At 34.0% G+C, this 12127-nt stretch overlaps 1 protein-coding gene across 4 annotated transcripts in view; it reads right to left on the minus strand.

The window, feature by feature from the left end:
- The window catches only part of LOC134529481 (laminin subunit beta-1), a 137951-nt gene that overhangs the window by 46519 nt on the left and 79305 nt on the right, over positions 1–12127 (minus strand). For all 4 annotated transcript variants that reach the window (XM_063363615.1, XM_063363612.1, XM_063363613.1 and 1 more), the window contains 2 exons: positions 8487–8686; positions 6694–6790 (listed from right to left, as the gene is read on the minus strand). In XM_063363615.1, coding sequence (XP_063219685.1) covers positions 6694–6790; positions 8487–8686 — 297 coding nt within the window. The remainder of the gene's footprint in view (positions 1–6693; positions 6791–8486; positions 8687–12127) is intronic.

Genomic DNA, 12127 nt, shown 5'->3' on the forward strand with positions numbered 1-12127 from the left:
AATGGAATAAATGGTTGACAGCCGATTAGGATAATTTTGCGTTGTAACTAACAAACTAAGCATCGGGCAGAAAAAAGCCTAGGCGTAGAAAATGTCCGCAGTAAAATTCTAAACAAGATATCTCCGTACATTATTCCTCTATCTTGTAGGGTTTTCAAATTATGGTCCAATCCAGCCCAGTGATATTTTCTGAAACACTAGTTCTTAACGTCGCTTTATCTCACAAATGAAGCATTGGACAGGGGACCTGATAAAGCCCACCGTCCAGCGACATCCGGCGTGACTCGGCTGGGGATTGATGTTGGATAGGCTTGGTTGTCGGCAAGCGCGGGGTAGGGAGAGGCGAGCCGAGAATATGGAGAGAGGTAGAGATTAGAGCGGGCAGAAACACGAGGGGGAATGGGGGAGGGAATGTGTTCACGCAGCACACAGGCAGAGCATGAGTCACTTGACTGAGCAGCGTCGCTGCGTACAAGGCAAAATCAGGTAGTCCGGTGTTTAAAATTCCACTCCAGAATCTTAATTGGTACTTTACTGGACATCTGTATATAAATGTTTTGTTACAACTTAAACCTACAGACGTAATATTATTGGGTAATTCATTGTATTATACAAGTTCATCTTTTTACTTTGGTATAATGTTTTAACATTAAATAGTAAAGTAAATCGGCTAGCGTATTTTTAATCTTTGCCCAGGAATTCCCAGTGGTCCAATATTTACGTGAACCATACTGTACCACTTTTGCCGTGAGGTAGTAAACAAGTCCCGGAAATGTTTATGTGTAGCGGTCTCCCGACCTTTAAACAGAGGCTAGGGAATATAACACTTGCCGATCCGAGCCACACACACTCAGCAACTCGACACAGCGTTTGGTGAAATAAGTAAAGACAAAGTTTAACACGGTTTTTAATACGGCGTCACTGATTGCGCTAAAATTAAATTGGCGCAATTTTTGTTTCCCACATGTGACCATTTATAATTTACTGTAAGCATGGATAATAAAGTTTAACCACTTGACACGATAGACGATTCTTTATTTTTTATTGTACGAATGCTAGAATCGTTTTTTTTCCTGTATCTGCGGCCTGCTTCTACAAAAGACAAGCTATCTGTAAGTAAATCTAGAATTTTTATTTTGTCAATCAAACTCGGTACTTTGCGATTCATATTCGGTTTGAAGTATCACTACGGCCTTTCTTTTTAGAAGACTTTGACCACAGAATCGTGTGTAACCGCACACACTGCACTTACTTTGTTACGGACACTGACGAAGCAGATACTGTGGCTAACACCACGAGACTGGCAGCAGCAGCTTGTGTGCCGCACATGTGTATGGCGGCGTGTGGCGCGCTCGTAGGCCGTGCGACTAACTGTGCGCGGTACGCGGAAAAATAAAAACAATTCAACATTTAATATTTATCTTTAAAATTTATTATTTTTATTTTTTCACCCGTGTTTAGTGGAAACTGCGGATGCAAAGTCCGCACAAAGGCGGGCCGTCTATACTGTGCGTGCTTGCCGACCTATTAGAACACAGGCGGTGTTTTATGCCTTTTGACCTTGGTCACATCGAAACATCGCGGTTATGCAACAACGCGGGTAAAAGTTATGTCCCCCGACAACCGCGTTAAATAGGGAGTGTACCCGTATTTTAATGTTATGTTTGTGCTCTAGGGAAAATCTAAATCTGTTTATCTGTTAACTGATTTGTTTACATTGCCGCTTTTATAAGAGGTGTGCATAACAAATTAAATGTTTACATATGGCTGTGTGTTTTAAAGTTATATAAAACCGGTTCTTAATTTCATAAAAGTGTTTTAATTTTGTTAAGTTTTAAACGTAATAACAAAGGATCCAGCTGCTTGCAACAGCAGGCAGACAGGCGCGCGCGCGTGTTGAAGGTCACGCCTGGGGGGGGCAAGCCAACCTGCTGACTGACGGTAAATATGTTACCACTTATCTCCCGTTACACTGTGCCATGTTTTCTTTATCTAACGTATTCGGTGGTAGGCTTAAAAAGATAAATGATATGACATATGCATTTTCAAGTATTATTCTACGCATTTATATTATGTAAAGATTACTTCCCTACACATCTTGGAACACATTAAATAATTTAGCCTTATATTTATGGGGACTAATGCTTCAGAATACGCGATTTCGATTAACACGAACATTTTTAGGAACGAATTAGTCGTGCTAAGTGAGGGATTGGTGTACTGAGCTTTGCATTAATGGCCTAGAAGGTCACCTGATCTCAGTGTATTTAGTTTATTTCTTGTGGGTGTTTGTCAAAGACTCAGTCTAGGTGCCTCCCTTCCAAATATACATCACAATAATAAATAAAATCAACCTCAACAGGATGCTGGGATCTAGTCTTACAATCAAACTTCAAAATGTAGGAAACATCCTGGCTGCAAGCTTTGCAAAAATTATAAAATAATTTTTTTTTTTTTGTCAATAATAAAATAAGACATCTTGAAATCAGGCAGGAAAATTCAATTAATTTCTTGCCACATGCTGATAAGTTGCACGTAACCTAAATATTTTCTATATTTGTATGAAAAAAGCAAAAAAAAAATTGAAGACTATATTAAAATACATTAAAAATAAAAAAAATATATATGAATGATGTGTGTGTATGTGTGTGTGTCATTTCAATTCACCCTGAAACAGGCTTAGGTAAAATTTTATGCAACGAGGTGGCACAGGGGTAGGATACTAGGCTCGCATTCTACAGGACCTGGGTTCTAACCTAGTCTGACCATCCTGATTTTAGTTTTCCATGGTTTCCTGAAATCACTGCTGGCAAAGAATAGTGCCTTGCAATAGACCATAATCAACTGTTTTCCCAATATACCCGTACTGTATTGTTTTGTGTTAAGTCTATAACAATTTCCTGTCAACAATATATAAACTCCAATTTCAAGTTTTAATTGATTAATTAATCTTACACAAAAAAAATAGCACCATGTCATTAGACTAAACCTAAGAAGCCAATAAAAGTTATTTTTGAGATTGGCTACCCATGTTCAAAAAATACCTAAATAGTCAATAAACTACAGTTTACTAATTATGGCCACATCTTTAATTTTTTGCATATAGCTAAATTAATGATTTAAAAAAAGAGAGACTAATGATGAAAATCCAATAACAAACTTGAATACACAAATTGTGTAGCCAGCCTTCAATTCTGAAAATTCTTTTTCCACAGATTCTAACCAAGTTTCTTTAGATTTAAATGATGTTTCATTTTTGTAAAAATTTCCCTGGTAGTTACTGAAGAATGGTCATTGTGTAGTTACGTTATATGGCTATACGAATAATAACCTAAAATGGTTTTAATTTTCCAATAAGTTATTTAGAAATACAGTAGCAAAAGATATTTATCAATGTAGTACTATGCAGAGTTTTAAAAATTTCTAGGCATAAATTTAATGAGTGGCAAGCAATGCCAAAATAAGAAATTTTAGTTAAGCAACATATGTCCAGAGATGCAACCCTGCAAAGTTACAGATGCAAACAGTAGCCTGCAAATTTGAATTGTGTGCGCGTCCAGGCCCCACTTCTCTAAATGAGAGGATGATGTTTAAATGCTCCGTGGAAATAAGGCGTCAAACCAGGTGCAGAAGTTTAAAGTTAGTCAAACGCAGTAGCAACCAGCAGTCTGTTGAAGTGCACCCTTTGTGGTATGAAACTCCCAGTTTCAGACAATAGCTGGTTAAGTTATAGGAATGTCTTTCCATTGGGTACATTTCTGTTGTGAAAGCACCCTTGGTAAATACGCCCTGCTTTCATCTCCCCATACACCATGTGTATATCTGACATCTCTGCGAATGTAAGGTCTGCAATGCTGTTGCAGTTTGTTAAATCTGTAATTGCAACACCGTACTCAATAAACCAAACATGTAAACATACCACAATCAAATATCCTGTGTGCTGTACACTAAACTAGTGGTTGCTGCTGCATTTAATACCATCCTGTAGAAAAGTTGAAGTGTTATATTTTCAATCTACTTTTTTTTTTAAATTTAGATCCTGGGACAGTTTGGTTCTTTTTGAGTTACTTGTGTGTATACGGGTTAAAATATTGTAAAGTGTTGGCAGAATATATATGATTATGTATTCAATAATTGGGTTTCTACCACATGTGAAACAAATGCAGTGATAGGTGAAAAAGCACTGCAATGAAAATAATTGAAGGTGGTTTGTAAAATTGTGACCCCTTGAAGTTTCCTGGCAGGCAGAAGCATTAGGAGTAATCAAGGTCAAGAGACTCAAGCAGACAGAATGCCACTTAGTTGATTCATAACTTCATTTGCTCATGTGTTCTACACGTTTCATGTCCAGAATTTTAAGATTAGGCTTTCAAAGTTAGATTGTTTTATCTTTTCAAGCATTTTATTGGTTGATATTATATGATGAACAGTCATTTTTACTCCACACTTAAGTACGCATTAAAAAAATTAATCTTTGTCTATGTAGAGGAATGCGCTTCAGAATATGCAATTTAATTACTTGCTGGGTTTTAGTGAACAAATTATTCGTGCTTAGTGAGGGACATGATAGGACTGAACATTTGTGACGAAAACCAAATTACAACAAAACCCCTTATTTACACACTTCAGGGAAAACAAAGGAAAAATTGTAGATTGAGGAAAAGTGTAAATTGAGGGAAAAAAACCAAAGCTCATCTAATACACATGTACTTCATTTCCTGTATGTACTCCTTCAACAAATACTTTAACTGCACAATAAAGAAAAATGTATGTATATTACCTTACTAATATACCATCAACACTTAAGCCATACCCAAAATACATCACGTAAAAACTTAAAAAAATTTAAGTATATTATTAAATGAATTAATTCTTACTTGATCCATAAGGTAAAATAAAAACATGCAAAAAATTAAGGTGTTTAAAAAGTTTCCGAAAGAGAATTTACACATCAATGAAATATTATAATATTGCATTTAATCTCAATTTTAGTTGAGCAGAATATAACAAATAAATATTTTAAATCAAAAATATTGTTTTGTATCAACTTAAAATAAACTGACAGCAAAACAGTGACCCAAATGTGAGACGACACTAATTCAGGGTACAGAGTTTACTTGGCCCGAGATAAGTGTGTGCACTGAATGTAATCTACGAGCTATTGATATTGATACTCAACAATGTATGCAAACTCTATGTAGGAATTAACCTAACCAAACATAATGCCAACCAGCACTGGCTACATTTTTATACGTGCTACACAGCAGCAACGGAACAGAATTTACACATCGGACAATTTCATATTCCTGTTAATAAGTAAAGGGTAATTTTATAACGAATAATGGATCTCAATGTATAAACAAACAGCTTTATAAGTTAAACAAAGTTTCTTGGGCAAATTCAACATGAGAAATAATAATGCACATTGTACATCTTATGGAGAAAATAGCGGAACGAAACATTTGATTGCATATGATAAGAAATCATATTGTGCGAGAACGTCTTACAAGAGTTTTATATGAATAAAAATCAGTTTTTACGTCGTATATGACACGTGAATAACAGGAAGGAAGTAATTTTCTCAATGTAATTTGAGGGAAAGTATTGCATTACATTTACTGGTACGTAAATGGGGCCTAAAGAAATTTTGTTTATTGTGGGAAAACGTAAATACCAAGAAATAAAATACAGGGTTTCACTGTTTATGGTACCTAGTAGGTCGAAACAAGCATATGGAGTAAACTATTTGCAGGTGACTGAAAGAACTTAAAGAGTCGTCACAATCAATCTTCGCTCTACAATAAATTATAACAATAAGTTGCAACAGGATGTTCAGAACAAGTTACTAGCAGTCAATACACCATTCCTTGCTATTCAAATTAAAACTTCTTTCCAAAATCACCAAGATAAGGCTCTACCGACTATTGCACAGTCTGTACTCTACTATGGCAGTAAGACACAGTCCTTGACAAATGTGGACAGGCACCACCTAACCGTCCTTGAAAACAGGAATATTTGTATATTTGGTCTTGTCCAAATAAATGTAAAGTGGAGAATGCGTATGAATGGTGAGAGCTAAGCAAAGTACACAATTTGGAAAATGACTGCAGTGTATATGACATGTCATGGGCTGTTAAAAGAATCCCAGAGGGCAGATCTACCAACCCTCTCCCTTCAGGAAGACCATGCAGAATATCTACAAATAGATCTGCATGCAATAGGCATACAGGATAGATGGCAGCAGCTTGCATTGGACAACAGAAAGTGGAGAGACAGTGTAAAGGAGACAAAGTCTGACTGATAGTTACAGAAAGTGAGGGATTAGTGTGCCCATAAACACATGGTATACAAACATGCATAACATCACTTATAATTACAGAAAAACCCACATACACTTTACAAAACAGTCATCATATACCATAAGCAGAACATATGTTACAAAACCTACAAATAAAATATTTCAAAAGCATAAACAATGCAGGTATTTTACAGAGGAAAAATATATGAGAAGGTGAAGCCAAATGAGTTTGAGGGGGAGGGAAATAAAGTTAATGCAAATTACCACAAATTTTGTTCTAAGTTACTGCCTATTGCGAAAAAAAAAAAAAAAAAACAATTTAACGGATACATTCATTGATGGATAAAATACTATACAAATGAAAGTAAAATAAGACATGCATGCAGCGTACATACCATAACATTCCAATTGTGGATTACCCCAATAATTGGTCTGACACTGATTACACTGACGTCCTCCAAAACCTGGTTTGCAGTCACACTGACCTTCATACTGTAAAAGTATTTGAATATCAGAAAAACAGAGAATAAATATGCTTCACACAATATTAATAAAAATACACGATAATTCTGGAAACTATTTCAGCCATAGAAGTTTAAACTTTTACCTTAAATAAACTCAGGTAACCATTACCAAAAAACAGCCTTAGAACACTATACCACTATAATCATTTTATAAATGCTCTCTCCGAATCAACATGAAATTCATACTTACACTTGTCCTTAGAAGTTACGTAAAATGAGATGCACAAATACAAGAGAAAGTATGTAAGTATGCAAGGAAACAAATGTACATATTACTTATGGATAAAAGATAAAAAGTATTAAATTTGCATTACATAATAGCAAATTTAAAAGGAACCATTTCCTATCACAATAGTCCTATGTGTTAACTACATAACATATGTTATTTTAGTAATGACAATATGAATTGAACATAGTGGTGACCTTGATTTTAGCTTATTGGCCAAATCCTTGCCTTTATATGAGCTCCCACCAGTACCTCTTATACACACATTTAGTACATAGTATATACAGTACTGTTTTAGACTAAACAATTTAACTTTTTGATTTAACATGTATTGCATCTCTCTTACAGAAAGTTTTTGTGTGGATAATGAAGTACAAGGTGAAGCAGAAGTACCTATGATAAATTGCATATAATTTAATTGATTGAAATTTATTCACATTGTACAACAGGTTTTTGACCCAAAATCACATGGTTTCATTAACGAAAATACTTAGTAATCCTTGCAAAGTTTTAATTTATATCACAATAAAATATCAACAAAGTAAAAAAATGAGTTTTTTTAAGAAACAAAAAGGTCACTACAAAATTAGAGAAGTACAGATACTCAAAAATTCTAGCTGATTCAATCAAGAAGCTTCATCTTGACTCAGCTCCAAAACATATTTCATTGTTATTTATAAATACATGATGTGATGTTTGAAAATGCCTAAATATTGTCATTTTTGAAGTGGGAAAAATTGTGTATAACAATAAAAGTCACAATAAAAGGTTGTTTATGCCTGTCGATTCAGTCATTTTAAAGTTTATTTACATTATTTTTTACACGTCAATTGAATGGTGGTGCAAAAACTGTCCAAAAGGTTATTTCAATAGCAAAAACATTATAAACATACATGATATAATGCAAATATTTTTCTTCTACATGTTTGTGAATCATTATTTGCTAAAAGGTTGTGCAGACATTACTTTGAAACTAGATATATATTTTTTACTGTGTCTCGACTATTATTTTCATTTTACTTTCTATTTTAAAATAAGGAACTTCAATATAAACTTAAAATATTTAATATTGTATGCCTAAATAATTTTTTTACAATGAATGAAAAATATTTTTATATCAGCAAATTTTTTTATGAACTGTTTATTTGGTCCCTTAGTATTGTAGCATAATTCATTCTAACACACTTTATTTCATTACACCTCAAAGAAAAACTTTTGGAGCTAATAGAGCTTAACTCAATTTTTAAGGAGTTATCTTAAAATATCAAATCTTGACTCAACTTGACTCAAAAATTTGCAGTTTTGTCCATCTCTAAGAAAAATGTAAGAACAAAAGTAAAGAATGAGGTTTAAAGCATATAACATACTACTACTTCATATCAGTGTGTGTGTGTGTGTGTGTGTATATAAAACATAAAATGAAGTTTCAATAACTTACCAAATTGCACTGGTCACTATATGAACCAACTGGGTCACAGTTGCACGGTTCACAACCAGTTCCACTAGCTATCTTCCAGTGATTTTCAGCACACTCATCACAGCTTAATCCAATGACATTTGGAAGACAAGGACATTGTCCTGTCTCACGACTGCAAGGTCCAGCATTCTTGTCAGTTCCCAGAAGATCACACACACATTCTACAACGATGAGAAAACTTGAGACATTACAAGAATACCTTTTAAAATGTAAATCAAACAATTTGTGAAATTTTTTTATTATTTTTATAATAAATAAAAGGAAAATAAAATATACATTTTTAAATAATCAAAATAACAACTGCAAGTTTATTACAGTAAACTCTCGATTATCCGGGCCTGGATTACCCGGTTTTCGGGTTATCCGTGCTTGATTTTTTTATGAAGTTGTAAAAAAAATGACGGGGTGTAGCTTCGACGCAATGACGGGGTGTAGCTTCGACGCAACTGCGCTGCGCCTTTTTTTTTTACCCCGCCACCTTCACCCGTCAATTTGTCACACTTTAAACCAAAAAGGAATGCCTTGACTACTGCTTCCGGCTCAACCCCCCCCCCCCTTTTTTTTTTTTCATTTTCTTTTCAAGCGTTCTTTTCACAGCGCCCCGCCACGCTTAAAAAAAAAAAAAAGTCCCTCTACCTCTTTTACCTTCCCACACTCCTGACGGCTGGAAGAGGCATTTTTCACGCAGTTATTTACATCAATTCTCCCAGGCACATTTGTTTTTGTAATCATGTCTAGTAAAAGGAAATGTAAAGTGCTGACAATAGCAGAGAAGTTAGAAGTTGTGGACAGGTTAAAAAAAAGGAGAAACTGCCACGAAATTAGCACAGGAATATGAAATTGGAATCCAAACCGTGCGAGACATTAATAAAAGTGAAGAAAAACTTTTGCAGTTTGCTAGTAGATCAGTGTGGCACGGCCTTCTAAACGTAAAAGCATGAAAACATCTACCCACGCAGATGTTGACAATGCTTTGTATGTGGTAGCAATAAAGGGGACAGGAGAAGGATGGCGGCAACACAGTGCCGGTATTGTTTACGGTCCAATAAGCTGGGACACGGTATACAAATCCTTTGCTTGTACTCATAGAATTCTACTGAATAGACACTCTTTTGCCCATAAATACACCATTTTTAAGTGGTGAAACGGATTATCCGGTTTTTTTATGTGCATTCAATTATCCGGGCATCGGAAGGTCCCAATTAACACGGATAATCGAGAGTTTACTGTACTTATTTCCCTTTAATGTACTTGCACTTAAAAAACATTTTTTAACATTCACAAGCAAAAAAGGCAATTTCTTACCATTTTACAGTCATATTCAGCCTTAAAAGTAATTGAAGACTTGGAGTACAAGTCACAATGGAAAGAAAAAAATAATTTTTAAAAAACAAATCTCACAGAAAAAAAAAACTCACTTGCTCCAAAAACTAGTTCATCAATTGGAAATGCTTGCTTCTTAAATTAAGCATATTACTTTGAATATAGACTCTCGTGGGCACCTAAAAACTCACAGTACAAGTGCCAGAGTGACCATTTTTGTCTCAGCATGGCCACAAATTATTTTAAAAGGCCACACCAGGGCTTACACTGCCGCCTGTGGTCAAAATATTTGGATTGCAACAAATGTCTGAAATAATGTTCATCATTGCAGCCCACACCACAGGCGTGAAACTCTTCTAAACTCACATCAAATTATTAATTTCTGAGCCACCACGCAAAACATGACTGACTCAGTCGACTCCCAAGCGATGACTAACGATAGCGACCTACAATTCCCGATTCTTTTCCACTGGAAGGAGTTGGAGTCAAAGGCAAGTATATTATAAGAAAATAATTGAAACATGAACAAATATAAAATATGACCACAAAACCACATTGCTAGCACACAAATACCTCTTAACAGGCTAAACAGCTGTTATTAACATGATATCAAGAAATCTCACCAAGTATTGAATCAGATCGTAAATTATATTAAATCTCATAAATAACTGTTTTATAAGTCGGAATGGCAACGACCAGCATAGCTAAAAACTATACAGTAATAAAGGATTGAAATATCAGTGATGTCCTTGTAGGCGTCGCAGTCAACAGATAGTGTGCAATGTAAATGCCCAACTGTGTAACTTATACTACCGTAAATGAGCATGTGCCATTTCCAAAGATTGGGCAAGAACACATCAGCTGTGTATCACTGTTATATTGTTTTCAGGTTAGGGTGATTGTTAGCTGTAAAAGCTGTAATATGACTATATTGTATTGTAATATTCTAGTACTTTATTAGGTTTGTGAAGTAATGTAAATTGTGGTGTTCAGCACCACATATATTTTGCAAAACTAACTTTATTTTATTTTGGAAGTTAGTGCCTTGTTGTATATTTTTCTTTTATTTATCGTTTATTTCAAAAGCACTTATTATTTAGTCTGTGAACCATGGGTTTGAAAGTATGTTTTCCGCAAGGGAATAACAGAGTAGAGAATCACTAATAACCCACTCCCAAGACTGCCATGTGTGTCGAAACTGTCAGATAAACAGAATAAAGATATGAAGGGTATGATTCACTTTCCCAAAGAATAGGAATGTATAGAGTTCTATGAAAAACTGATTGCCTAAAAAAGTTTAACTTTCAATCGCATATGGTAGGTAATTTTTGAGGTCTTACTTATTATTTTTTCTAAAAACTTTATATTTGTATAGTTTAAGAGTTTATGCACTCTTACTTTGTTAAGAGATTGTGTTTATTCAAAAGACTTACAGTGATATCTTTATATCTTGATTTTTTTCTTTATTAATTATATATGTTATAAGTAGTGGCATTTATACCATTTTAAAAGTTACAGATCATAGAACTTAGTACAGACCATACTTTTTTTAATTTTAATCTTACAAAACTCTAATTTCTGCACATAAATATGATATTTTGATTTATCAAGTATATTTTAATATATATATATATTATATTATATTATATATTATATATATATATATATATACACACACACACACACACACACACACACACACACACACTCTGTAAATAAAAATTCAGCCAGTAAAATGGACTTAATTCCATGAAAATATTAAAAACTCTATTTCCTAAAAAAACTATGAAAATCGAACTTAGATCCTAAAATAATATACTTCAAGTCTTCAATTTTTAATTAGTATTTTGTGGACAATAGAAACCAAAACAAATAGCATGACATATATGTTCAGAAGTAGCTAAAAAATTTTCTTCATAACCATTTTATTAACACCTAAGGATGACAAAACTGAATCACATTTGTAAATGCATGAGATAAAAGAATACTTACAACTGAACTGAGCATTTACCTTGGGAAATTAAAAAATAGTAGCTGTTGCACAAATTATCGAACTGAATTTAAACTTCCAATTATATTCACTATTATAAAGTTACCAAAATATTTATTTTTGTAACAAATAAAATGAGATTTCAATAATATTTACTCAGGACAAAATTTTGTACTAAAACCGTATTAATGAACAATGCAAAGAAGTTTGCCTCGGTTCCAACAGCCATCTCGCAGCAAGAAGATATGTTTTTTATTAATTTTTATTAATATTTCTACAACATTAAAAT

Source organism: Bacillus rossius, chromosome 2, assembly GCF_032445375.1.
Source record: "Bacillus rossius redtenbacheri isolate Brsri chromosome 2, Brsri_v3, whole genome shotgun sequence".
Lineage (NCBI taxonomy): Eukaryota > Metazoa > Arthropoda > Insecta > Phasmatodea > Bacillidae > Bacillus > Bacillus rossius.